General features: G+C 40.1%; 1 protein-coding gene across 1 annotated transcript in view; it reads left to right on the forward strand.

Moving 5' to 3' along the window:
* The first annotated feature begins 738 nt into the window (after nt 1-738).
* LOC122531858 (neural cell adhesion molecule 1-like) overlaps nt 739-27337 on the forward strand; it is a 407829-nt gene continuing 381230 nt past the window's right edge. Inside the window, exon 1 of the mRNA XM_043660123.1 lies at nt 739-1771. Within this exon, the coding sequence (XP_043516058.1) occupies nt 1648-1771 (124 nt within the window). The 5' untranslated portion in view covers nt 739-1647. The remainder of the gene's footprint in view (nt 1772-27337) is intronic.

Genomic DNA, 27337 nt, shown 5'->3' on the forward strand with positions numbered 1-27337 from the left:
TTATTTCTTTACAAACATACGTATATAGCATTATTCGATCGTTCGAAGATGATAATTAACATTAATGTGCTTCTGTTTTGAAAAGAACCCACTATGCAAAGAACAGTTCATTCACTCTATCGGCTCTATGTCGTTCGTTAGACACCATACGATCGTCGCACAGTTTAGAAAGAAAGAAAAAAAAGGACAAGAAATTGACAACGAGAAGGGAGCGCGCGATTTGAAGTCCGATTTCCTCTACGATCGGCGTCCCGCCTAACTAACGTTCAAATCGCGCCGCGATGCGACACGGACGAGATAAATTCTCCTGTTTCGCAGGGGGGGACCGAGTTCTTTCTGCAGCGGACCTTCGCGGACAGTCTTGACGCGCGACACTGCGCGCGAGCGGAGACGAGAGCAGCGAGCTACGGGACGAAAGGGCGAAAAACGAGACGGACCCATGGACGGTGGCGCGCGACCGAGAGAGAGGGAGAAACGGTGCGTTCGATACGCATGCGAGGTAAAGCATGTGCGCGGGCGCGTACAACTAGCGGAGGCTCTTTTCGATCGACGTAGAGCCGCGACTCTGGCAACGACGTCGAAGAGGAGGACAACGACGACGACGACGGCGGCGACGGCGACGACGATCCACGACGTCGGCGTCGGCACAGAGAGAGAGCTGGCATCCCTGCTAGGGGGTGGTGGTACTAGCGACAGTGTCACAGCGCGAGCTAGTCGACTCGGTGGTGGGGGCGCGAACCGGCAGTGGAGGGGATAGCTGGAGTAGTGGTGGCAGGCAGAGCGACAGTGGCGACGCTAACGTCGGCCGTGGCAGCTTAGCGTAGCGGTGTGCACCGCACGGCCCGGTGGTGCTGCTGATACAGTGTGGAACAGCGAAATCTCGCCGAGTGCGAGTGGCGCGCATTACGTCGTTCCCGGTCCACGGTCGAAATCGTTTCCCGATCGAACGTGTATTTTCCTCGTGCCCTTCGTACGCACGCACGCACGCACGCACGTAGACGCGAGGCGTTTGTCATCGTGAGTCAAAGTTTGAAATTCGTGAGTCAAGCGTAAGGGAGAATTTACAGAGAGGAGAGGAAGCAGTGCAAGGAGGGAAGAGAGAGAGAGAGAGAGAGAGAGACAAGTGCCGGACAATCGCGTGCGACCGTAACACCGTGAGTGAGTGATGTTGCTTTCGTCTCGACAGTGATCGCGCGTGTTCGCCGCCGATTGCGTGGCTCGTCACGAAAACCTCTACCTCTCAGTCTGTTTCACATCCGTCGTAGTTACGGGGCAGTGATTTCTGTTCGCTTTTTTTTTTTTCTTTCTTTTCCCTCCCCCTTCGTTTGAAGTGTGCTCTCTCGGTCGGTATTAACGTCGTCGCGTTTTCCGCGTTTCGATTGCGATCTATCGGTCGGTAGTGCGGATAACTCGATGATCGACTTATCGAGCTACGTTAAGGATGATGTGGCATGAGCAGTGTGCGAGAGACACGCAGGATACGGGAATGCAGTTGCCGTGAAGGCGAGCCAAGGGTGCCGCGAAGGATCTCTGCTGCCCCGGCGGAAAACCGTATTCCACGCACGGTGTTGGTGAAATTGGTGGATGATGCTGCTTGACAATCAGTTGCTATGATCGAGCCGCGGATAGTTCACGTGGAACACGATCATGATTTACCTTAGGCTGCACGTCGGGAGGAGTCTACGGTGCAACACGAATGCGAGATACTGGAACGTGTTCATCGTGCCGCTCTTCCCACTCTGGATTATCGGCGCATTTTGCGTGAAGGACAGTGAGTACAGTTTCTCTTTCTTGTTGTTCAACGAAAGTCTGTTGTCGTTGTCGTTCGTGGAATTACGACGCGTTCGACCAGCCGATGTTTACTAATCGCTTTCGGTCGTGTTTCTAAGGCGGCCCTTCGAGAAATCGAATTGGTCGACTCTATCAATTGAGACACACAGAAAATACTCTTGGATTAGGTTTGTTGTTTTCTTGCGACGAGCGAATTTGTGGAAACGAGGAAAGTTGTTCCTCGACGATTCAATGTTAGTTAATTAGTGCAGTTTATACGACGAAATTGAAATAATAATTGAGAATGGCGTTGATAAATTTGACTTCCGAAAGTCTCAAGTTCGGTCCGTCTCCGACTTTGCAACTGAACAAGTGCATCTCTGTGAACAGATGTTTTCTAACAGGAAAGCAACAATCATGCTGTCATTGATTTACCAAATGTCTGGATAAACGTAGTTGATTAATGTTTTGACGATGTAATAAAAATAAATTTTTGAAGATGTAAGGAAAAAAGTCGCGTTGCAGTTTCGTATAGTATTCATTAGGAGATTCATAGTTGTAATTCGTATAGTATTCATTGGGAGTAGAACAAAAATTTAATTAACACGGGCCTTAAAATTAATCACCCTCTTTTGTATTCATTCCGTTTCTCCAATTAATACGGGATAATATTTGAACTGAACTTTTTAACAGCGAGAGATTTTTAACAACGAACGGAACGGGAAGGTGTAATAAAATGGTCTCCGTTGTTTAACTGCCACCCTTGTAATGATAATTGAAAATTTAGTCTATTTAGTATGATGGAATCCGCGTCGAACATCTTTCACAAACGTGAGAACAGATGTTGGTGTTTTTCGCCGAGATGATTGACTCGAACTACTTCCAGCGTTCCTCGGCTATATACCATAAACTCGTGAATATTGAAATTTCGTGCAGCGAAATAACTCGATGCACATGTTGTATCGCGCATTGGGGATAGAAACTCATGTTTCATGCTCACGCTGCCTGCCTGTTTCGAACGTAATGGCCTACGGTCTATGTCCTTAATGCTATAGGTTTATCTTTCTCCTCCGCTCGAATAGCTTCTCAATACAAATACTTTCAAGACTCGTCGTACTCTCTATCCCGCGCGAGGCGAGCAGCTCGATCATTAAACTTTTAGCGCGATAAAATCGATAATCCACCGAAAGTCAGTATCCATCCAGCGCTCGAAATATACAGCGATGAACGAAATTATCGGCGTCGGCCAGGTTCTCGTATAAATTCGCTTTCTGATTGTAAATTTCGTATAAATCCTCGTACAATTCGCGTAAATCCTTGAACTTTGAACTTTGAACGGCAACCGAACCAAGAATTTCAATTTCTGGCGACTAGACTTTCTGCAGAATTCCAGTTTCTGCGAACTTTTGTGCATTTATAGGAAATTTCAACGTGCGTAATGTATTATAATGTTTTGATACGTAAGATGATTCTCTTTTTTTCTATCATATTCTCGATAACACATATATTTGGATGAAAATCCGCGGTCGTGACAATTAAATTCAAGAACAGACCTTTTAACACTAGAACCGGCGTAAAAAAAAAAAAAAAAGAAAAAAAGAATAGAAAACTTTACAATACAACGAAGCACACGAGCAGCTGTTATTTATACATTTTACGAAAAAATGATCTAAATCTCTAAACATACACCGTTTTACGTCTGCAAAATATCTAACAAAAATCACGTGTTGGTCATTTTGACCATGTTGGTAGTTATGGTGTTATTTTTTTCAAAATTGTCATCAATGTATTTTTGCAAGAGAAGTTCGTCTTGAACTTTCCCTCGCCTCGTGGAATATTTTGACAGGGACGGATCAAAGGGAAGGAAGATTGCTCAGGAAGCAGCGTTTCCTGCCGAAGGACAGGGATATTTCTGCGAAAGATCTTCTAGGGGATGAGCTTGATTGTTGCTTCTTACTTGATATTCCAGCAGTTTCGTTCGATAATCTCGTCGTCCTCGGCGTAAGACTTCATTTGCTTGGCGAGACGCGAGAGCTAACGTCGTTATCTGAAATTACTTGCCGAAAGAAAAGACCACCCTTTACAGCTCGGCTTTTGCATAAAGCTGGAGGCTCTTTCCTCCTACTCTCAGTAGCGTAATGGGATCGCGACAATCCGGAAACGCAACCGTCCGCCTCTCTCGAAACTTTGCCACTCGTTCGGAACGCGGCGCAAACTTTTCGCGCTTTGATACACAAGCTCCGCGTTACTGACCGAGAAAACTGTCAAGTTACTCGAGACTCGCGTTAACCTATCTGTAAGATGATTAGAATCGAATAGCTTCGTCGTGCGATCCGGCCGGATGTAATTGTTAATGCTTCGTTTTTAATGACCGGGCTGCCGATTTCTACGCACTTGAGGGAAATTTTCAAACACACGATATCAGTGAATTGTGAAAAATAATTCCTGCTACGCAAATATTGTTGAAATCTTTAGTTGTCGAAAGTCAGAGTTTTGTCATTGTAATATAATATAATATTGTCCTTGTAATACATAATTGCAATATAATATTGTAACGTTGTAGTTATGTTCGTATGATACGAGTCACTTACACTGAGCCTTCCATACGAACTATCCAAGATACAGTCATTTTTATACGTTTATGTAAGGTCCTAGTATTTTGTCATATTAAAATTATAAATTATGCAGAAAAATTCGCAGTCCAGTTGTAACTGTGTAATTTCGAACGCGTTGTTGAATGATCACTGAGGATCGTAACGGAAACGTAACGAGATTTAATCAGTTAAATTCAAGGATCACGTCGTAGATCGTTTTAAAATTTCGTAGTAAACGAAGTCGAGTATCCCGAATAGCTTGGGAAACAAGAATCGTGAATCACATTGTTATTTGTTGTTCGCTCTTCGTTCGTCTTGTTTTGCCAAAAGTTCAACAACCTGCCTCCTGGTGGCGGAGGATGAGTTAGTCTCGCCGTGAACGCCGCTTCAAAAGAAGCAGCCAGAGACACTTTGACCCCCGGCCCGATCGGGTTAATTAAGATGCCGCGAATCGATCAGCGTTCTCCACTTTAATCGGCGTGGAACGATCCGCCGGAAGTTCCGCCGCGCGTTACATATTCATCGTAACGGCAACGTTGGACGCAGTTGGACGCGCGCGCGTCCGCCCAAAGGCAACTTTCCGCTTTGACTCGGCTCACGGCGTCGTATTAAACCGTGCATCGGTTCTGTCTGGCTTTTAACCGGAAGCAAGACGAAAGTCGCGCGATTGGGTTTTGCTCTTCAGTTATTCGTATTCAGCTTATTTCTTCAGTGAAATCCGCCGTGTGCGGTGAAAAGATGAGAATTATTACAGATGTTTGCCAGTAATTCTCTTCGAAACGAATTAACAATTTCCTTGTTGGTTGAATAGTTTCAATTAATAGTTGAATTGACTGTTTAACCATTTATAAACAAATTGACTGTAGTCGTCTTGAAAGTCGTCTTCTCTTCTGAGCTACGTTCGCGTACAGTGTCCAATTCTGTTAGATTAGCTTCTATAATCTTACTGGACGTTGAAAATCGCCGCGTTTATTTTGTTTCTATACTTCATACGGTGAAAAATGAACGACTGGATTTTCGAGACAACATAGAAGATAGGATGCTGAAGCCTGTTGATATTTTCATTGATCAAACAACTGTTTCGAGGTAATGCTTGTTGTGAGAGAAGTTTTCATGGGATCTGTTTTACATTTGAAGATGCTTCCACTAGTACTGATCGAGTGGTTATTAAAATATTATAATTATCTATTCCTTTTCAATCTTGGTTTTCGAAGTATTTCTTTCTTTTCTTCATGTCAGACCATAGAAAGTTTCAAGAAATGTATGTTCATGAAGAATGTTTCAAGGAATGTATCTACATATTTTTTAATAAGACTTAAAGAATAAAAAACAATGTCAACAATTATACCTAAATTTCAATAATGTTATAAGTCAGATTTGAAATTTTTAAGAAAAATATTTTTTATTGTTAAATAAAATATAAAAACATGAAAATAAACTTGACTATTTGACTCTTTATAGTTGTAAGAAACTGAAGCTATTTTTTTAACTTTTTTAAGATTAGGTTTCTTCCTGGCTGAAAAAATTAAAAAACATAGAATCAGTTTCGCACCAGAATTTTTTCATAGTCAGATTTACAAGCATTATCTTACCTTAATATTTTGTCCACAAGCTATTTGCTTAGATAATAGCTCTAATACGTCTTGGCACACTTTCAAACAGTCTTGAGCAGAAATCAGATGGCATTTGATTCCACTGTTCTATAACACGAGCATGTAGTTCCACTACTGAGCTAGAAGGAGACTTGTATGCGTCTAGAATTTCTTTTTCAATATCCCCCATAGATTTTCGATGGGGTTTAGGTCAGAGCTTCGTGCAGGCCAATCTAAGATCGAAAATGCTTGAGTAGTCAGCTAATTAGTTACACTTTTCGCTGTATGTTGAAAAACGATTTCTTCTACAGCGAAGGATATATCTTGCATAGAATTTGGCAAATGTCTTTATACATATATTGATTCATAATCCCTTCAATTTTGTGCAATGGACCAACACCATCTGCCGTCATACACCATATGTATGCATATATACGTATATACGCATATGCATACGTATGTTGTGTATGACGGCAGATGGTGTTGACCCATTGCACAAAATTGAAGGGATTATAAAGCAATATATGTATAAAGACATTTTAAAAGAACATTAGCCAAATTGTATGCAAGATATGCCCTTCGATGTAAAAGAATACATATATACGTATATACGCATATGCACACATGTGTAAAAAGGAAGAATCGTGCCGATTTGCCGCCTCTGGAAGTCACCGGTAGCCAAAGGTTGCGTCTCCACCTCCCTGCCCCCTCTTCCAAAAGATTTAGTGCTTCGTGCTAAGTCGTCGCTGGCAAAAAAATGTCGGGGCACGTGAAAATTGCTCGAACTTCGCGACGCTGTACACCTACGAATTGCGTTTACCTTGTCGCGCGGATGAAGTTATGGGATCTTGGGTGTTCGACTAACGGAGGACCGGCCCCGATGGAAGTTTTCCCGCGGCGGTTTTCTCAGCTCGCGTCGTCGGAAATATGTGGTCGATGGCGCGCGTTCTCTTTGCCCCTTTCTCGAGTTTCGAAGCACGGAATCGACAAAACGGAACGTTAACGGTTCTCGATATCTCCTCCTCCTTGTCCTGCTTCCCCCTTATTCCACCCCTTCCCCCCCCCCCCATCTCGGGACGGGATATTACTTTTTTAAGGGTTCGAGATTACACGGCTATTTATTGCACGTTTCCCCGCCACGGGAACTGGCCATTTACGAGACGCTGCCATAAACAGCGGAGATTAAGCACAAGGCGAAGCATCGAGACGTAAGGTCGGGCCAAGTATTACTATGTTCCCCGGCTGGCAAGTAATGGCTATACTTAGCGTGTATCGCCAATATTCGCCGCGATATCTCACGGATGATCGTTTAGCTTGTTGAAGGAATAACATGGATGTAGTGCATTAACGAGCCCCCGTATTGCCGCACGTCCTGATAAATTGTATCTGCGTCGTGAAATTTCAAAGCGCAGCCGCTGGATTCGGCCGATCTGGCTGGGAATTGATTTCTTTATTTTTTCTTTTTATGCTTCTTCACGAAATTTTATTTTATTTTTTATACGCTTCTTGATTATTACATTGCAATCACTATTGCACAGGGGAGGATCTTTAACGAATATTCGCAGAACGAAGAGTTTTTCTATGAAACGAAATATTTATATAGGATTGAACGCTTGGGGGAAGTTTTTTCTCATAGTTCCTGGTGATTGCCGAGCGTAATTTTGCAAACAAGAATGCACGAGCTTCAAACTAGAGAAACCCCAAGAAATTCTTGCGGATACTTACGAAATACTTGCGAAAAGAATCGTTCGCATAAACTATTGAAAATTCCGCTCCGGAAGTATCTCTCGTAACTCGAAAATTTCGGGAGTTTCGGAAATTTTGGAATTCCCAAGATATGTCAGATTTCCTGGAACTATTTCGAGACTCTCAAATATTTCGGGATTCTCGAGAATTTCGGGGAAACTGTAAAAAAAGATTGCAAGTCTACCAGCGACGTGACTTTTGGCCACCGTGTGTCGTTTTGAAATGAGAACGATGGAAAAAGAAATATTGTACAACTTTAGATAACATCGACACGGTTTCCTAACAGGCCAGTGCCTTGATCGAAGGAATAAAAAGGAATATGTTTGAATAAACGGGACAATCTATCGAGGATATTATCTCGGTGAGAATCTCGCAGACAAATATTGTTAGCTTCGAGAGATTCGTGTTTCAGAAATATCAGAATTCAACGGTGATTAATGATGGAGCATTTATTTGAAATGTTCTTCGAAAAATTTTAAGTAACAAGCAACAGAAAGTCCGACGATGCATAGAAATTATTAACGATTATTAACGATCACTCTACAAAAATAAATAAATAAACAAATAACAATGTCAATAATAACTTTATGTGTCTCGTAATACTCACCATTTATGCACGCCACATTTATAATATTTGAAAGGAAAGAAAAGGATTGATTAATCGAATTCAATTATAACTTCGTCATAAAACATCATTTCACTCCTAATTATTTATCTATCTATAATAATCCGATCTTTTGCCGATCAGTTTGTTGATCTCGAAACAAACACATGATCTCAACACAAAGAGCCTGTTGAATATCCCTCGTATTCTTCGATCGTTTCCACCTAATGTTTCGCGTATAATGGACGACGATTATTCATTCAGAAGCGCGTTGTCATCAGGCGATGTGTATCGCAAGTGAGAAAGTCGCGTCGTTTACGTGTTCGTCATCCGGCGACTCATCCCGTGGATGGATCGTGTGTCACGCGAGGGTTGCACAACCCTTTTCACGCTCGTTGTTCATCCGAACGACAAACAAATCCTAATCTGTCCCCGGAATTTCGAGCTTGAATCGCTCGCTGAGCCGTCTTTCTGTTAATCGCGCAGCAAATCCATCGATTAGAGGCCACTCTGCTCGATGTTTGCCCTGGGATCTTCGCACGCGGAATGCCGAACTCTTCGTCGATCGGGCCGGATCCGAAAGAATAATATCCCGCGTTTGGACCGTTTATTTTTTCCAAAAGTGGCGTGCAGCTCCATTTTCTGGGGAAATTAGAAAAAGCACACATGAACTTTTCGTCTACAATGTGCGATATAAATCGTTAACAAAATTCGTGTTTCGTTGTTCAATAAAATTGTATAATCGATGCATACACTTCGATGTCTCGAAACGACTGAAAATGGACGCACCACTTTTGAAATAAATAGTCCTGTTTATCGATAAACCAATTTATATTTTCATAGACGTAGTTAACCTTTAAATTGTTATTATATAAAATTATAAAGCTGATATATATTATTAATGGATTTAATATCAATATTTTCGACTACAAATAAATCGATAAATCGATTAATCCATTAATAATATTGATATTGGTTTAAACACATCTCACAGTTATATTAAGGGGCAAGAAGATAAGAAAACTTTTATAAATTTTATTATTATTCTTTATCGAAGTTCGAAACTAATGGTTTCTGAATCTATGTTTATTACGACTTTTTTACTTTGCTGTTTCGATGAATACTACACGGTTTTGAAGTTTGGTACCAATTTTTTTAAACATTGTTCTCCTCGTTGTTCTTGATCACTATAATAATAATTTTTACAAAATTTCGTTTCTTATCGACCAGTTTCCCTTTCTTGATCGTTGCAGCAATGATAGCTGGTATTTCGTATGTCACGTGTCATCAGAATAATAAAATTTCGCGCCAATTCAGCTTTCGTCGATATCATGTCGATAATCGCATCTACACTCCAATTCTTACATTTGTTCGGAAAAACTGTAAATACTTTGCGCGTGCAAAGAAAAATCAAAGGAACAAATTTTTTTTCTTAAACATACTCTGTACACGGACAGAGAATGTTCTCTTGAAGAACAACAATAGACAAATTCCTCGATCAGCGATTATCTGTGAAACGTGTCGCGATCGAGTTGCCCCGCAATTCGTTCTCGGGTTATCCATCTGGCCAATCCTTCTCCTTGCACGACGTATAACAGATATTTCCAAGCGACGCGAAACGCATCGTATCCACGTTCCACGAGATATAAAACGTCCCCCGGATGTTCTGTCGCAGGGAGCAACGAACATGAACGGTGCACCGTGTCGTTCCCACAACGTGGATATCGCCGATGTGTAGAAACGTCCGCAGTCATCTTATTATCGCATTATTAGAGCAACACGGTTGGTGGCTGCGGCCTTCACACGCGCGAATTTCCCCGAAAGAGAGAGAGAGAGAGAGAGAGAGAGAGAGAGAGAGAGAGAGAGAGAGAGAGAAACGAAACACCGGTCCGCCGGTATTATTCAGACAATTCGCGCGCGATGTAGATGTTCATCGTTTTGGAAATTCCTTTGCGTGCCCCCTCTGATAACCGAATTACTGATGTTCACTGAATCTCGTTACACAAAGCCGTCGAAATCGCTCGAGAGATCTCCGCGCTCGTTACCAAATATCTCACGTAATATCGCGCGTGTAGGACGATTGATTTTCGTGATTCCGTGCCGCCCTCATTCCATCTATCGCCGTCTCGTTTCTTCCCTTCGTTCGAGATCGGCACCGACTAATCAGGCCAATTTTCACCGTGCGTGGAAACGATGTACGTACAGGAAACATCGTATCCAGGCCCCCGTTGCCATTATCATTTTCAGATAGATCCGAGTTTTCAGACAATTCCGCCACTACTTTGTTCGATCTACAATGCGCGGTTAAAGGAACATTGCGAGATGTTTTCATTTTTTTTCTTTTTTTTTTTTTTTTTAGGCAGTTGCCGTAAACACAGAGCTGGGTAAAATATCATTTCAAATGGCGAGTAGCGAACGATATGTTTCATTTGATATCACGAATACGCGTACTTTTGAGAATCGAATATGTTTTTATTTGTTCGGGAAAAGTTTTTTCAAATGGTATTTGAAATTTTTATTTTCAGTTTTATTTGCAGGATGCTGCGAAACAGCGGAACTTTTATTCGGAACGTGTTTTTCATTTTTTAATTTAGTTACTTTTTTTCCTCATTCGCAACGATCAAATGTTATTTCTACAAATGTTAGTGTGTACTATATTTTCTTGGTGGCACAAATAGATTTTTTTTTTAATTTCTTAAAAAAAAGGGTCTGGGCTCTAATTTAAAGTTTGGTGCAAGATGGATGTAATTATATTAAAAAAAAAAAAAAAATAGCAATTCAATCTTCTTCATTTTCGCAAAGCAGAGTAAATGATTCTTCTTCATTCATAAAATAACGCAATATGCTGACAATGATAGTAACAGAATTAGAATTGCTGAAATATCTAGGATAATACTAATTTTCGAATTCAAAATATCGCGAACTATTTAAAATTACAGACTGAGTGACGTCAATTTTGAACGATGCACTTTGTTACGTGCAGACAGTCACACTTACAAAAAACGAGTGAAATAATTTTGCCAATATTATTATTCTTTCTTTTGCTCCTTTAATGTTACCTCGGTCTACTTTTGTCGTAAATTATTGTATTTAAAGTCGAATTATTTCGTTTTACGTTTTAAATTATCAAAATAAATTATTCAACATTTTATTTCTCGAAGTCTTACTTTCTATTTGAAATTATTTTAATTATCTGAAACAGTATTTGTTACTTCAAGGCACGAACGTCCATAATTCTTACAGTCGAGAGACTTGCTGTTCACACTGTATTTACAATAAATATCGAACGTAGCGTTAACCTATTAATCAACGAGAGTATTGTGCATACCAAAAACAAAAATCCCCGTGCTGTTTCACGAACGATAAAATCGAACTACGTGTTCGAAAGCTGAAGAGATACGACGCTTCGTCCGACGGTAGTCAGAAATCAATTTTCCTCTGTTTGAACGCCCATCCTCTTCAGTCTTCGCAAAAAAAGCTGCGCAAGGTCCTTTCTAAACGTCTTTGAAGCCCATCGTTGCAAGTGACGAGCTGCGAACGTTTATTAACTTCCGCGGTTAATTTCTGCAGGAGGGGAAAAAAGGCAGAAAAAGAAGAAGGGATTACGCTTTTTTTGTAAGAGGAAACTTGGACGAGGTGTTCGAAAGGTGGCGACCCGAAGTCGCGTGACTCGTTCACACGTGTGTGTAAAAGTTGCGGGTCAATTAATCGACGCCCGAGGGCTCGGTGAAAGAAGCTGTAAAGCGAAAACATCGCTTTTCCTCCGGGTTGGCGCGTCGCAAACCTGAAAGCGGGTTCAATTGCTCACGTTCGTGCGCGCGTAATTATTCAAATTGACCGGCCGGTCGTTATTGTTATCGATTTCGCCGGCCAGCGAAAAGGCTGCACTGAAAATTATCTCGACCTTCGGGGCCCGCAAAGTTCAACCGGTGCGTTACGTGCGCGCCAGCGAGAACTCGTAATCGTCCAGCGTTCGATTTAATTGCTCGGTTCATTAACGCGGAGAACAGTTCTTCGCTTGTTCCCGCTCGACGAGTCGCGTTGGGTAATTGGAGAATGTTTATGGCTGCGAATTACTCGCAGATGAAGCAGCGATTGTTGGCCACGTTCGCGATTTAATCTCTTGATGCTGCTTTTGCGAAACGGATTGCGCCGCTGGAACAAACGCAATGACAATTGTACTCGTTAAACACAGAGTATGTATTTACAGCTGCAAAGCTGAATTAAATTATACACTAGTTTTTCTTTTTTTTTTTTTTTTTTTTTTTGGAAGAATCAATAGTTTGATTAAAATTGTTTGAAACTCTTTGATAATTTCAAGTCCGTTCAAGTTTGAGTAAGTTTCGGGAAAAGGTTGAAAAAAAATGAAGAAGCTTGCGCGTATTTTAATTTTATTTGAAATTTTCATCCGTGATCAACTTATAATTATAATTAATAAAATTTATAATTTTCATCGTAAAGTAGGTCATTCCATTCGTTTGTTCCAATCAATTGAAATCATTGCTAAACGAAGTCGAACTGCGAACGGATTTTCTAAGACAAAGGGAAATAGGAATTGATGTCACTTAAATGGCCTGCGTAATGCTGTAATCATTTCGTTGTTGTTTTGCTTTGGGATATGAAACTCCTCTTTTTTTCAATTCAACCATATATTTCTTTAGTAGAAAAGTATTTATGTATTGCGAAAAACTAATAGTTTAACAGATATTTAACAGATGCAAAATTTGTGCAAAAATTTTTACATACATTTTCGCATAACTGCATATGTAATTCGAAGCATGTATTTGAAATTAAATCAATTTATATTTATCAATTACAAATAAGTTTATGTTGATTTTGCCATTTCTTGGTGTTCCATAGACACGATTTCTGAAAACGTACCCATAATTAAATGGTTGATTTTCATTCTGTAAAATCTATGGTACGAAAGACAATGACAGATTTTATAAAATGTAGGCTAGGAATTTTTCTCTACACACGGGTTAATAGTTTTTTGTAGAACGTCGAGCTGGATCGATCAGTGGATCGGAAAACGTATCGTTCTATTTAAAAAACTGAAGGTGACCTTCGTATCTTGATAAAAGACAGACTACGCGACCTCTATTTTCTATTTCATACACATTTTCGTATATATTTCAACGATATACGAATAAACGTTTCGTCTGCCACGAAGAACATGACGCCTGTCACTCTGGTCTTTGATCTTTCGTAGGAGTTACGTTTTTAAATCTCACCTTTTCTCTTAGAATTCACAATTCCGAAGACACGTATAATTTAGATTTATGACAAACATCTCATCACGGAATAACGCGAAGCAAAAACTAGAAATAGAACGTGTTAACGCTACAACTGAGATATAAATCGCGTTTCAGAGAAATTAGAAAACGTTTGCAATAGAATGAAGAATCTATTTCAGTTTATTAATCGAGAAATCAACGAAAGCGATTTGTCATTTCAAATTGTTTCATTTTCCATCTTTATTTCAAGTGAAATTTGCCCGAACTCAAAATTTGAACGAGAAGTATCCTTCTCGATGAAATAAATTTCTTCGCGCAGCCACCGGAGTGACAGGAATATCGTGATTATAAATCACTTCTTCAAGTTAACGTAATTAATTTATGAAAAATTCGCTCAGAAACTTGCAGTATATTTTCTCCTCTTTAGATGAAATCTAAATCTTTCTGTACGATCTTCAGAGAAATGCTGGATACTGCAGTTGTAAAATTCTGCCCTCGGCGCGTATTAAATGTTTCCTCCTTGTTTCATCGTCTTCTGAATCGATAGACGACGACGGAGCTCGTTCTGCTCGTCAAATCTCATCTCTCGTTCCGACGCGTACGAGTTAGTTCCGGTCGGCAAATAGCCGGACCGTGTCTTTTCGACAACTCGTGAAATGGCCGTTCGCCATCGAAGTATTTACCGGCGAGCAGAAACTCCCGGTGTGTAGAAATCGTCGGACGAACGCCGAGCCGGCGGCGGCGCAACGTTTACGAAGCCTGCCTCCGGGGCAGTCAACCCTCGGCGCGGCGTTTCCACGTGTTACGCATCGATTCAGCGTACCTGGCGCGTAAGTCACGATCAAAGGGAAAGCCCCATTGGCGATTCTCGTGGCTGGGATCGTCCTGCCTGCCCATTGTCTCTCCTCGGGACGTTAATTTGCACCGCGACAATGGACACGTGGGCTTTTTCTTCGTTTCGATATTAGGTGCGTGCCGGCGCCCGAAAGGGAAGATGAAAGGGCGGTGGCGGCGGGGAAAAGAGGATACAGAGGGAAACGACGAACGAAGAGAGGATGAGAAAATTGGCGAGGCACGAAGGACGATGGAGTAAAGAAGGGAGAAAGAGAGTGTTAAACAAAGGGAGAAACGTAACGATCGCTACATGCGAAACATAGTGTGGCGGTGAGAATTTCGTTGGATCCTCGAGAAAGAAAAAAAATAAATAGATAGACGAGGGACAATTCGTCGATGAACCGTAGGAAATTATTGTGGAATGAGGAAACTTTCTCCCCTGTGATCCAACCCCCTATCAGACTTTACAGTCCATATTAGTTTTCCATCCTAAGGAAATGAGATGAACGTTTGTATAAATATCGGTACGCTTTCCAATAAAAGTCAGGAATTTGGAACTAAATTCTATTATTGTCTCGTTGAGATTCTACGGAGATCTCTCGAGGTTAATATCGAATATTTCATTTCATTCGTGACACAATCCTCGCTTGCTGAGTGTCGTTTGCAATTGCTGTAGCGAAAGCTTAGGCCTGGGACTGTTTGTCTTACCCAAGTTCAAGTCTAGGACTTAAAATATTAAGGTGTGGTTGTGTTTGTGTGTGAGCGTGCGAGAGACGAAGGAGGAAACTCACGAAGAAAGTATCGACATCAGAAGAGTGTGAGTTTCTCAGCGAGAATATCGTGATTTAGCGAGGTTTTTATTCTGTTGATCTCCAAACATTTTAATAAACTTTATTTCACATTCATTTCGAACAACGTGGAGTAAAATAATCCATTTTTTTCTATTAATTCCAACATTGTCGACGTGCTGCAACCGAGAATCGAACAGAATGAAGACACGAGGTCTGAAGTTTGAAAGTCGACCGATTCTTCGTTCCTTGAGTCGCATTCTTAACACGGATCTTTGTATCATAGTTTTCAGGGAAATTTTGGAAACTTTATTACTCTCGGTCATAGGGGCGTGCGATGAAATAGCGCGTTGTTTCGGGATCGAAGCGCCCGAAGAACTGTCTCGTGTGGACTCAATGCGGACCGACGACGTTCATGAGAAGTAACAGCCATCCCGCGTCGACTTTTATTATACTGTTTGGACCACGAAGGGGGGAGGGGGCGGGGGAGGAAAGGTGAACGTAATGCACGTGAAAAATGTACAGGCATCGATAAGACCCGCGGTGGGAAATTTACGAGGCTCTTAAACGCGACTCGCGAGCAAACTTTCGGGCTGAAAGTTTGATAGGAGCGCGGATGAAGAGCGCGGATAATTGGCCTGAAAATGCGGTGTTGTTCGCCGATAAAACCGTAATCTCGGGGAGCGTGCGTCGAGATAATAATTGGATCCATTACTCCGTATTATTACTTTTATCGTAAAACGTGAGAATGGCATCAAGAGAGGGGGGGGGGGGTGATTTTTGAACGAGCGTTGCACCAGATAAACGCTCGCCGGACGAGCGAGCTTGCTTGTAAATGTTAATTAGAAGATTGAAACGGAACGAGATAGGCAACTAATATTTGCCTTGTATCTCGTTGGTAATCAATTTGGTAATGAACAGTTTTTAAACAATCTGTATTTGGAAACAATTATTGCTACAAGTCATTGTACGTATGTTGTATCTATCAGGGGGGAACTGGGTCGTTCAATTAATGTTAATGTTTTTAATTACCGCGCGTTCTTAATCTTTACGTTAATCTGTACGTTAAAAACTAACGACGTCTGATGAAGACATCATTCGTCGTGTTAATAATGTACAAGCTTTGAATATTTTGTGCAAATGTTAAGATTGAATCTTGGACAAGACAGTTCAATTAATGTTAACGTCCTTTTTAATTTTAATTGTCGGTAATTCAAAAACACGCGCTCGCTATTCTTAATCCTACATTATTACGTTAAAAACTAATGACATCATCTATATCTCCTTGTGTTAAGTAATGTACAAGTTTGAACATTTTGTGTAAATTTTAAAATTGAATCTTGAACAAGATCGTTCAATTAATGTTAATATCCTCGGTTTTAATTATCGGTAAAAACTCGCATTTGTTCCATATTCTTTATCTTTTGTTGTATTAAAATTAACGATGTCTCGCGAAGAACCACCTACAGCGAAAGGTATAACTGCACCAGTGACAGTGAAAAATTGTCGATAATTTAAATTGATGTAACGTCATAAAGAAAGATTATATAATTATTTACTTGCTGTCATTCTGAAACGTGTGAGGCTTCTACTTTGTGAACTTAAAAGTTGTGAGTTCGTTTTTTTTCGAAGATGATTTTACACCGTGCAGCAAAATGAGAAAGTGAGGATACTACTTTCTCGAAAATTGTAAAAATTCAAGTAAAATGATTAAAAAAAAAAATTTTCTCGTCTCCTCCTTACAACTTCATTCTTTAGAACTTGTACGTTTTTATCGAACGTTAAATATTAGAGTTAAAATTTTAAGAAACTCTAACACTCGACCATCTGACTCGAATGTTCCAAGTTTAACAAAGTAATGACATCGTAAAAAATTTAGCTAGTTTTAAGCTCGTTATAAGGAGAAAATTTCAGTCGTGAAAAGAATTTTTTTAACGTTTCTACATGCGTTTGAATTTTCACAAATCTCCAGAAAGAAGTGTCCTCACTTTCTCACGTAACGCAAACTCACTTTCAAGAATAAAAATAACTGTCAAAATGAAATCTTGCGTGATCCTTTTCTACGAAGTTTTACTTAAACAGTCACAATTTTTTCTACAACAAAGTTATATTTAAACAGTCGACAATTATTCATCATCGTCGGCACAGTTACGCACGATTTCGGCTCTTCGTTGCAAATTTCATAATCGAGTCTCAAGAGATTCACACCTTCTCATTTAACCAAAAAAAAAAAAAAAAAAAAAAAAGAAAAATCCATATCGAAAGTGAGTGAAGCGTTACCAAATTTACTTTCGTAGCTGAACGATGAAGTTCGGTTTCAATGGGGCCGGAAATTACGGACCAGCGCGCGGGTAGCACGATGTTCCGCGAATTCTTGAAACGCAGCTCTTGGAAATCTTTCCGGATCGTAAGTTTTACGGGCGAGCGAGGTTTACACGATCCATACGAGCGACGTTAATTGCGAAAGATTTTGCAAATGGAGCACCGAGCGCGAATAACCATGGTAACGTGTTTCCTACGTGTTGGCTGAAGTTTTCGTCCTTCGGGCTCTCCTCCCACGGCGCCGTTAATTCTGCGTAAAAAAATACCCAAAGAGAGAACGCAACGGGAAACGCGTTGATCTAGAGCGTATTAATCAGAACGTACGGGCCGCCGGTATTGTTTAATATTAATGCACGACGCGTATTTCTCAATTTCGCGTCGGAATTTAATAAACGCGGCGGGGCGAGTGCTACTTTGCTATAAAATGGCGCGTGTACACACGTTCAACGCGCGGTAATGGAGCGTGAAGCGTGAAAATGCGACGCGAGCCTTCGTAAACCTTGGCACGCTTATCTCGTCGAATTCCCCGACGAAATGACAAAATGTTTCTCCGTCTTCGTTCTTCTGTTCCCCATTTTTCTCACCTTCTTTCCATTTGTTGTCGTCGATAAATTACGTCGGTCGCGGGAGAACGCTCATCCCTCGAATTTCGTTCGCCAGTATGACGTTCGTTCCATCGTACAGTTTGAAATCTGTTCGCGAAACGTTTTATAGCCGCCTTCGATACTTTACGTTAATCGAGAAACCTATATATATATATATATATATATATATATATATATCAGAAAGAACATTAGCTCGGAGGAATTTCGCTTCGATTTCAGTATAATATAGCATCATTCTCGTCCCCGATCTGCGTAGAATTTTCGTGGCCTGGCCGAGAATTTGTGGTTAACCCTCCGCCTACTGTGCCGGGGTCACAGTGATCGCACTGTGCCATGTGTTCGCCAAATTGCCTAAGTGACGACGACTAAAGATGAAAAAAAATCAGTTTCTGAGGAAGAAAGACGTGTGCAGCAAATCGAAGCAATTTTTTATTTTAAAGTTTATTTTATATTTCAGTGTTTTTTATTATTGTTTTAGTATTTAATAGTTTGTATTATTTTCTTTAGTATTTAGTATTTTTTATTTTATATTAACTAGTATTTTTTTATTATATATTATATTTTTATTATATATTAACTAGTATTTAGTATTTTATACCATTTAGTATTTAGTATTTTATATTATTTTTGTATTTACTATTTAGACTTTAGTTTTTAGCACAGTTTTAATATTTACCTCCGCCTACTGTGCCGGGGTCACAGTTTTCACCTGTGCTTGCGTTAGTGATCGCACTGTGCCATATGTTTGCCAAATTGCCGAAGTGACGACGACAAAAGACGAGAAAAATCAGTTTCTAGTAACTGAGGAAGAAAGACGTGTGCAGCAAATCGAAGCAATTTTTTATTTCAAAGTTTATTTTATATTTTAGTGTTTTCATTATTGCTTTAGTAGTTTAGTATTTAGTATTTAATAGTTTGTATTATTTTCTTTAGTATTTAGTATTTTATACTCTGTTTGCATTTAGTATTTAGTATTTTATATTATTTTTGCATTTACTATTTAGATTTTAGTTTTTAGCACTCTTTTAATATTTTACTATTTTTATTGTTAATTTACTGCTTTTATTATTATTTTTGTTCTTTTTGTTACTTTTTTCCGTTGTTTCTATTTGTTGACGCAATGTCTTCATTGCTAACGAGCAATCTTTCTTTGTCTTCTTTTGCTCAATCTGCACAAGACGTTCCTGACAATGAATGACATCAATGTATAGTAAATATATATAACTTTATTATTCATGTGACTATTTGTTCCTTATACTCGTACATGTTCCTCTATAAGTCGGGTGTCTGTCACTGTGTTGGTATCGGTGAGGGCCTCACTCTGTACAGTATCGGTGAGCCGTCCGGACAACCCTAAATATGCATTAGTGGGATATCTTTGTGGGTCAAAATGACCCCGGCACAGGACGCTGAGGTTTTCTCTCTTTTCGTTCATTTCAATTGACGATTTAAATACTAGTTACCAGCCGGTGCTAATTGAACGCAAATATCCAAAGAATATGGAAGATATTTCGTAATTGTTTGTTCTTTCTCCTCTTTTCGTCAGGTCAATCGAAACGAAGTCAAGCGTATATTAATGAAAGAGAATGAAAGACCGCGAATATTTCTCAACGCGTCGAAGAGCAATTCGAATTTATTAAATTTCTCTTAATTAAGAGCAACTTTTATCGAGAGTGAAACGAAGTGAAAATATGGAACCTCTCCGTCCAATCTGATCGAACAAATTTCGAAAGGTTTCGTCCATGTCGAAATTTTCGGGCAGGCCACGAAATAATTTTGTTGAATCGTTTCGAGATTTTACGAGCGTAATCGCGTATTTAAAATACACTTTAGCCATCGAGACGATATTTACCACGATCAGAAATCATTGTAATAAAAAGATCTTTCTCAACCTATCGCAATTGGGGAAAGACCGGCTATAGATATAACTGTCAATCTCTTAAAATTTGGAAATAGGTTAGAGGTTAGGTTTTAACTTGGATTTCTAGCTCAGGTTAGCTTAGAGTTTCAGTTATGTTAGGTTTGAATGTTAAAGACGCTTTCACACGGCTCTTGATCCTAAAATCTGTGTTTGTACGTTCGCCAGATATCGTGCTATAGATCAATCCTTTGAGCTTGTCAACTACAGTGAAACTTGCTACCTAGAAATCGATAGTTCACTCGCTGTGCAACGTCTCCAGTCTCGTAATTGTTTCTATAGTCGCTTTTAAAGTTCATTTTTCTACCTCTGTTTCTTTGATCAATCGTGAGTACTCTACACGATGGATGGATGTCGGACACGTGCTCGGTCACTTGGGTGATCTTGTCGCAAAAGTAGATTCGCGTGAACTTCATATTGAAAAGTTAAGCGACGAACGAAACACGTGAACGAAACAACACTGGTGAAGTTTTTTTTTCTCGAACGAGTAACTGTGTTTAAGAACTGTGAAATATATCTCTACGTTGATGATATCCCAAGTTCGGTCGCACTAATCTGCTGGTGTTACGCCATGGAAAACTTCTAATTCGACGTTAACTAGTCTCGGCTAACAAGCACGGCTGGTTGGTTGACCTATTCGAAACGACAATAATCGCGTATAGTCCGGGCTCAAACGCTGGACGCAGTAAGACAATGTTACGAGTCTAAACACGCGGTCTGTCAAGTGTAGCTCGAGCTAACAGGCATTGAATCTCACATTTAACAATTATCAGAGCGAATAATTATAACGTAATATTTCGATATTGTGATTTCGTGGTAGTTTGTTTTTCACGTTAATCGCGTTTAATTTCAAATATAACGTTCAATCTCGAACAGTAACAACACTGAGCTCTGGCTAAATTTAACGAAAAAAATTCAAATACGAGAGGAATGATATAATTTTGCTATTGTTGGCATTAGTCACGTTCAGTCGTTTCGTACGTTCAGAGAAATAATTTGAATATAATTTTACTTTCCAATTCTGATACAATTCGAATATAATTTTACTTTCCAATTTTAACAGTAACAACAATGATGAATTTTATGAAAAATTCCAATAATGCGAGAAATGATTCAGATATCATCATTCTAGAGAAATAATTTTGACGTAATTTTTCTGTATATTTTGCAATATTTGACATTAGTCACGTTTAATTATTCGAGGAGCAATTTCGATATCATTTTCGTATTTGCTTTTCAGTTTTAGCAATAACAACAGTGATCTGCGATAAATTTGATTAAAAACTTCAAAGACGAGAGAAATGATTTAGCTGTGACTCTCCCAGAAGAATGATTATAGTATAATTTTGCAATTAATCACCTATTATCCTTCCAGAGACAATAACTTCGACATAATTTTCAATTTTAACAGCAACATTAAACTTGGATAAATTTAATTGAAATTTAAAAATGATTTGGCTGTCATTCTAGAATAATAATTCTAATCTAATATTTCGTAATTTTCGTAGCCAACTTCGACTCCGAATAATTAAAAATTCAAATAGAGAGAGAGAGAGAGAGAGAGAGAGAGAGAAGGCTAAAAGAAAAAAGAAAAAGAAGTTTAGAGAATAAGCTCAGAATCGCATCTGTATAAATATGATGTCAGTGGATATCCCGACGTACGCGGATACGTCAGTCGTATGAAAACTGCCAGTAGGTTTTGACATACCGATACGTCACCCCGTTATGAATGGATTAAAACGTCATCAGCCAGCGCGAAGATTTATTTATAGGCGGGATCTCCCGCGTCGGATCATCGCCGCGGCGGTGCCGTGTATCGTCGCGCATGAAAGATCGATGAATTGGCACGCTGGTTCATGAAGGTTCCTCGAGGCCGTCGCCGACAGAGCTGGCATACTCGATGCGAGACTCACATGTATGTACAGGGTGGACAGAAAAGTTTGCCCGCGGCTATCGTCGACGAATTCTACATCTTCGATTTGATAGAAATACATGTAAAGAACTTGCAAATTGATTTCGACTTTGATCATTTCAGCATCAAGAAATTTTTTTTCTTGCATTGTGTTCTACTTGTCACGAAGGTGAAACTTTTCCAAGAAACCATATAGCAAAAAAGTTTCTTCAAGTTTCTTCGTTCTAACAGCGACTTTATGGTTTTGGATGCGTGGAATGTTTATATTTCGAATAATGTTAACAGTTAGTTTTATCATTTGACTATTTAGACTGATTCTACGACTAATAAATGAAATACGAAAATTACATAATAAAAGTAACGTGCCCATAAAGTCGCTGTTAGCACACACGCGTTCGCAATGTTAAACAATTATAAAACGTTTTTTGCTATTTTTCAAGAGAACTATTAGCTTGCGACCTAAGGAAAAGTTTTATCTTCGCGATGAGCAGAATACAACGCAAAAAAAGAAAATTTTTTTTACCTTAAAGTCCTAATAGCGACTTTATGGTTCTAGATACATGGATGCAATGTTTATACCTCAAATAATATCAGCAGTTAGCTTGATTATTTAGACTCACACTGATGCTACAACTATGAACAACAAATCAAATATTACTGAAACCTAGCCCAGAACCATAAAGTCGCTGTTAGGACTCTGAAATGAGAAACTTTTGCGATGAGTGGAATACAGTGCAAAAAAGAAAAAAGAAAAAAATTTTGACTTTCATATTCAAGATTCAAATTGATTCAATTTTGTGGCAGGTTCTTTATACGTGGTTCCGTCATATCGAAAGTATAGAGCTCATCTGTGATAGCCACGGACAAACTTTTCTTTCCACCCTGTGCATACGTGCACGTACACTTTGGCGCGCTGTTGGAAGCTGGCCTGGCGAACCAGCAACGTTCGCGTAATGCCGTTTCCTGCCGGCTGAATATTTAAGCGTTCGCAGTCGGCCGGCAATTTTCATAAAACCCGGGTTTTTTCACTTGAGGTCGGGGAGGGGAGGGTGGATGGATGCCGTAGGTAAGGAGCTGAAGGGTCCGGCTAAAAGCCGCCCGGGTGCCGTTAACCGGCGCCGGATGTAAAAGCACCCGGTGTAAATTATTAGCGCGGCAACATTATTACTATTCTTTAATTTAACACCGGCCTGGCGGTGCTCCAACCCTCGTGGCCTCGCGTAGAAATTAGCGTCCGTTTCCTTCGCATAAGAGGGGTAAATCCTGGCTTTGACCTCGCTCGAACGGATTCTCGATAATCGTATCTACACTACGGAACAGTTCTCTGCTCTTTGCCTTCGTTAATGTTTCCTTTTCCTTTTCTCTCTTCTTTATTTTTATTTTCTCCTGCAATGGATTTGTAATGGCGCGGCTCGCGTTAAGATACCACGTGCATTAAACTTTTTCGAGTACTTAGCCCGATACCAAAGGGTATCGTAGAAATAATCTCGTAGTGAACGATAAAGTAATTGATTTATTTAACAGTGGGGTTTCGATAAAAAAAAAAATCGCAATTTCTTGAATAACATGTAGCAAAAGCGTGTGTCCAGAGACAAGTTACGTATCAAATTTTCAAACTTTTGATCATTTTAAACACTGGATGGGTTGAGAGACAGATTATTGCTTCAGTATTTGAAAGTTTGGATTAGTTGATCAGATCTGGAATAATCAGATATTCAAGTAGTTTCGCTTGAAATCGAGTTACTTAACTTGAAATCTAAATTCGAGCCATCTGATTTCAGATATTCGAATATTCAACAGTTGTATCCACCGACGATTAAATCGTAAAACTTGCATTTCGGAGCGTAAAGAGTAAGAGGAAATTTTTTGGCACGAGCTTTCGTTAATATGTTTTACTGAAAGTTGTTCAAATCTCTAAAAATTGACCACGAGATTGGTCACAAAATATGGACGCTTATGAAATAGATATCTGTGATTCGAGAAACATTTAAAAAGAGCCATTATTAAAGTAGCTCAAGCCATTTGAACCAACTTTTACAATGTCGCACTCTTTCAGAATTTCACAGAACCGTGCACGTGCGTACAAGACTCGAACAAGATTCCAACTCGAATTACCATCTGTCTGATTTATCGATCTATCTCGTCGCGATATTGTAATCGTACCTCCTCGGTAAAAAAGAAGACTCCTCCCTTCGATTAATCTCGTTCGCGGTGGAATACAAAGAAACAAGATAACTCGATTTCCGGAGGTCTCGAGAAAATACTATTACACTCAGACATCCCTCAATGCTTGCTTAAAAGCCGGTCGAACGAAAGAACGAAGTTACCCCTCGTTGAGGGGTGCACAGTGGCCCGCGTGAATCAATAATAATAATTCGCTATGAAACTTTTGCTGGCAATTTTTCCCTCTGGTATCTTCCGTCCTTTATGCTTCTATGTACATACATACATGTACATATGTGTATGTGCCTATTATATACGTCATTTGGAACGTACCGTCGGAACGTCAAAGAAGTTTCCAAACCCTGGTTTCCCCACTCGAAAATATCTTACTCCGCTCGTGTGTGTATACGTTCCCTCGTCCTTATCCATTATTCGCGTACTCTAGTTACACGACGACGACGACGACGACTACTACTACTACTTTCAACACGTAACGCGTGTGTACACGAGGCGTCCTATATCATGTCGCTCGACGACAAGCCCGGCCGCTTCTTCTCGCCCTCGACGTCGAGGATCTTCCCCGTTTAATGCACCTTCCGCTGACAACGGTGTCGTACTTCGTGGAATACCCTCTATCGGGTATTGTGTTTTACCGTTACCGAGACGGTAGTGCCATTCTTCCAGCTTCTCGACCTACATACATACACGCTCGCCCGTTCCGTTGTTGCTCGTCCCGGCCACTTGCTTATTTTCGACGAGATGTGTTTTAATTACATCGAGCTCTCCGCGGTGGGATGTTTAAGTCGACGGCGGTTTTTCTTTGCAACTGATTCGCGCGCGAGTTATTCTGCACAGGGTGTTTCGTGCCATTGTCTCAGTGCTTTTTTTCTTTTGTATCTCGCGCAATAGGTTTCGCCGAACGTTCTGTTTTATATTGTGCGTATCGACGAAGCTTGAGAAGAATTTACGCATGAATTTGTGCGTCTGGCCACTTGCTCGCTTTCGACGAGATTCTCCTCGTTTTTATATCGTCCTTTACATCTTATGCGATAGGTTTCACGAAACGTCCTGTGCATTATGTATTGACGAAGTTAAAACGTTAATTTATGCACGAAAGCAAATTTGATCATTCATCTTGTTCATTTCTGATGTGTTTTTAATTACGTTGAGTTCTTCAGAACGTTAACAGTCTAAACTGCTTTTGTTCACAGTTAATGCATGATCTACGCGGGTTATTTTGTTTTAGCTCACCCACGCGATTATTCATTGCTCGAGGAAACGAAACGTGTTCTGTTTCGAAGGGGACATTTTACGATGATCATCAAGTTTGTTTAGGACGAAGAAAAAGACAAGAATAATATTCTACTCTGCTCTCTTTATAAAAGCAAAACCCTACCTTTAGGGTTTGCTGGTTTTATAAAATTACAGTTAAAATATTTCCTAAGTTAATAATTTGTCAACATATGTAAATTAATTTCTTTTATAAAGAACATCAAATTGCATCGATAAATATGATTCCATTTAAAAGAAAAAAAAAAAAAAAAACAGAGCGGACCTTGAAATTTTGGAAATAGCATAGATAAATTATAGTCGTTATTGTAATAGAACGAATTTTGTTTCAAACATTTTCCTCGAGCAAGTTGTGGAAATAATTGCGCGGATTAAAATTAAATTAATTAAAAACGAAACATCCTCTGTACTGTGCATTGAAGAAATTTATACGTTTCACGAAGAATCACTTAAAATACACTGTCTCGCATATATAAAATTCCCCCAAAAATTTATAAATCGATCACTTTGGTAGTTTGGTCAATTGCATTCATCGAAGTTTGCACTTTCGTAAAATCTATTTCACAGTAAGAAGGAAAGTTTTTTTGTTTTTCAATCCCATTACACGAAGTCCTACTACGTTTTCTAATGTGTAATTTGCGTCACTAAAAGTCGAATACTCGCGACAGTTGGTACATGTCTCTTCGTTGTACGAATGACCCACGGAATCGGTCGATGCACATGTGTGCCCGACGTTGTTTAATACAGTCGACAGTATTAGCATCGTCACGACAGCCCCGCTTCGGAAAGAAAAGAAACCACGACGAGGAACCGAGGAAGATCGAGACGTTCGAACGCCATCGGACTACGAACCGAAAAGGGCGAACGTCCCCGAATGGATTTGAAATGTTTCGAACCGTGATGTCGGAAACCCGCGGCAGTGTAATTCGCTCTCGCTGCGGCCTGGCACGTTAACGTTTCACCGAATTTCCGAATGTTCTCGCGGCGACTTAATGGCGCGAGAGCTGTTTGTCAATTAACGTTTTAACGAGCTCCGCCAGCCCAGTGTTCCGTTGATATTCTGAAATATCCATATTGCAAACGCGCGCGAAACGATGTACAAATGACACGTAATTTTCGTCAATGTTCAATCGTATTTTTACATTTTCGCGTTGGTGTTGCCCATAGGATGGAAATGCGAATGAAAAACCATAGTCTACAGTGACGATAAATAAATGGCTCGCTGTGTTTACGAAACGCACGTGTCACGTGTTTTTCGTCGTAATATCGGACTGATTGTTTCTCGTGTAGTTGGCTGTGACTCGAGAAGTCGAAATTCGAGGTAAATGATCGACAAAGTGAAAAGTGAACGATCGATAAGATAGAAAATTGTGAAATTAGAAGAGTACAAAAACGCGGGAATGTATGATTGATTTATTATTAAGAAATCAGCTATCTCGTGTGTGATTTTCAACGTGTTCGTGTTCGTTTTTGCCTCGGCGTGGCTGTGCAACAGGGAACGAAGATTACGCGATATACAATGTTACCTCGGTGTATTAACAACGGCGTTAACGTCTCGAAACAGTTCCATCATCCCTTGGATTACCCTCAACACTTTTACGTTGAATTGATTGGGCAACGCGGCAGCTAACGGTGGCTGGCGCGTAAACAATGGACCGCGGCTGTGTCCACAAGTAATAATCGAGTGGATTCTGGTCACGGGATCATGGAAACCGGGCAATTGATTCTCCCTGTCCTGTCCATTTGCCGGGAAACCGCTCATTCAAGTAGTCTTTAGCTTCTCGATTAACGGCGAGGTCAAAGCAAACTATATCTTAATCATAACCTCGTTTCGCGTCGTGGGACGAGGCCGGTGCACACCGTCCCTATAAATAGCAATTTCCTTCCGTACAGAACCATTTTCGCGAGTATTGCCCCATCCCACGCTGGCGAGAAGATTTCACTTTTGCAAAATTGCAAAGA

This window comes from Frieseomelitta varia, unplaced genomic scaffold (assembly GCF_011392965.1).
Source record: "Frieseomelitta varia isolate USP_RPSP 00005682 unplaced genomic scaffold, Fvar_1.2 scaffold_418, whole genome shotgun sequence".
Taxonomy (NCBI): domain Eukaryota; kingdom Metazoa; phylum Arthropoda; class Insecta; order Hymenoptera; family Apidae; genus Frieseomelitta; species Frieseomelitta varia.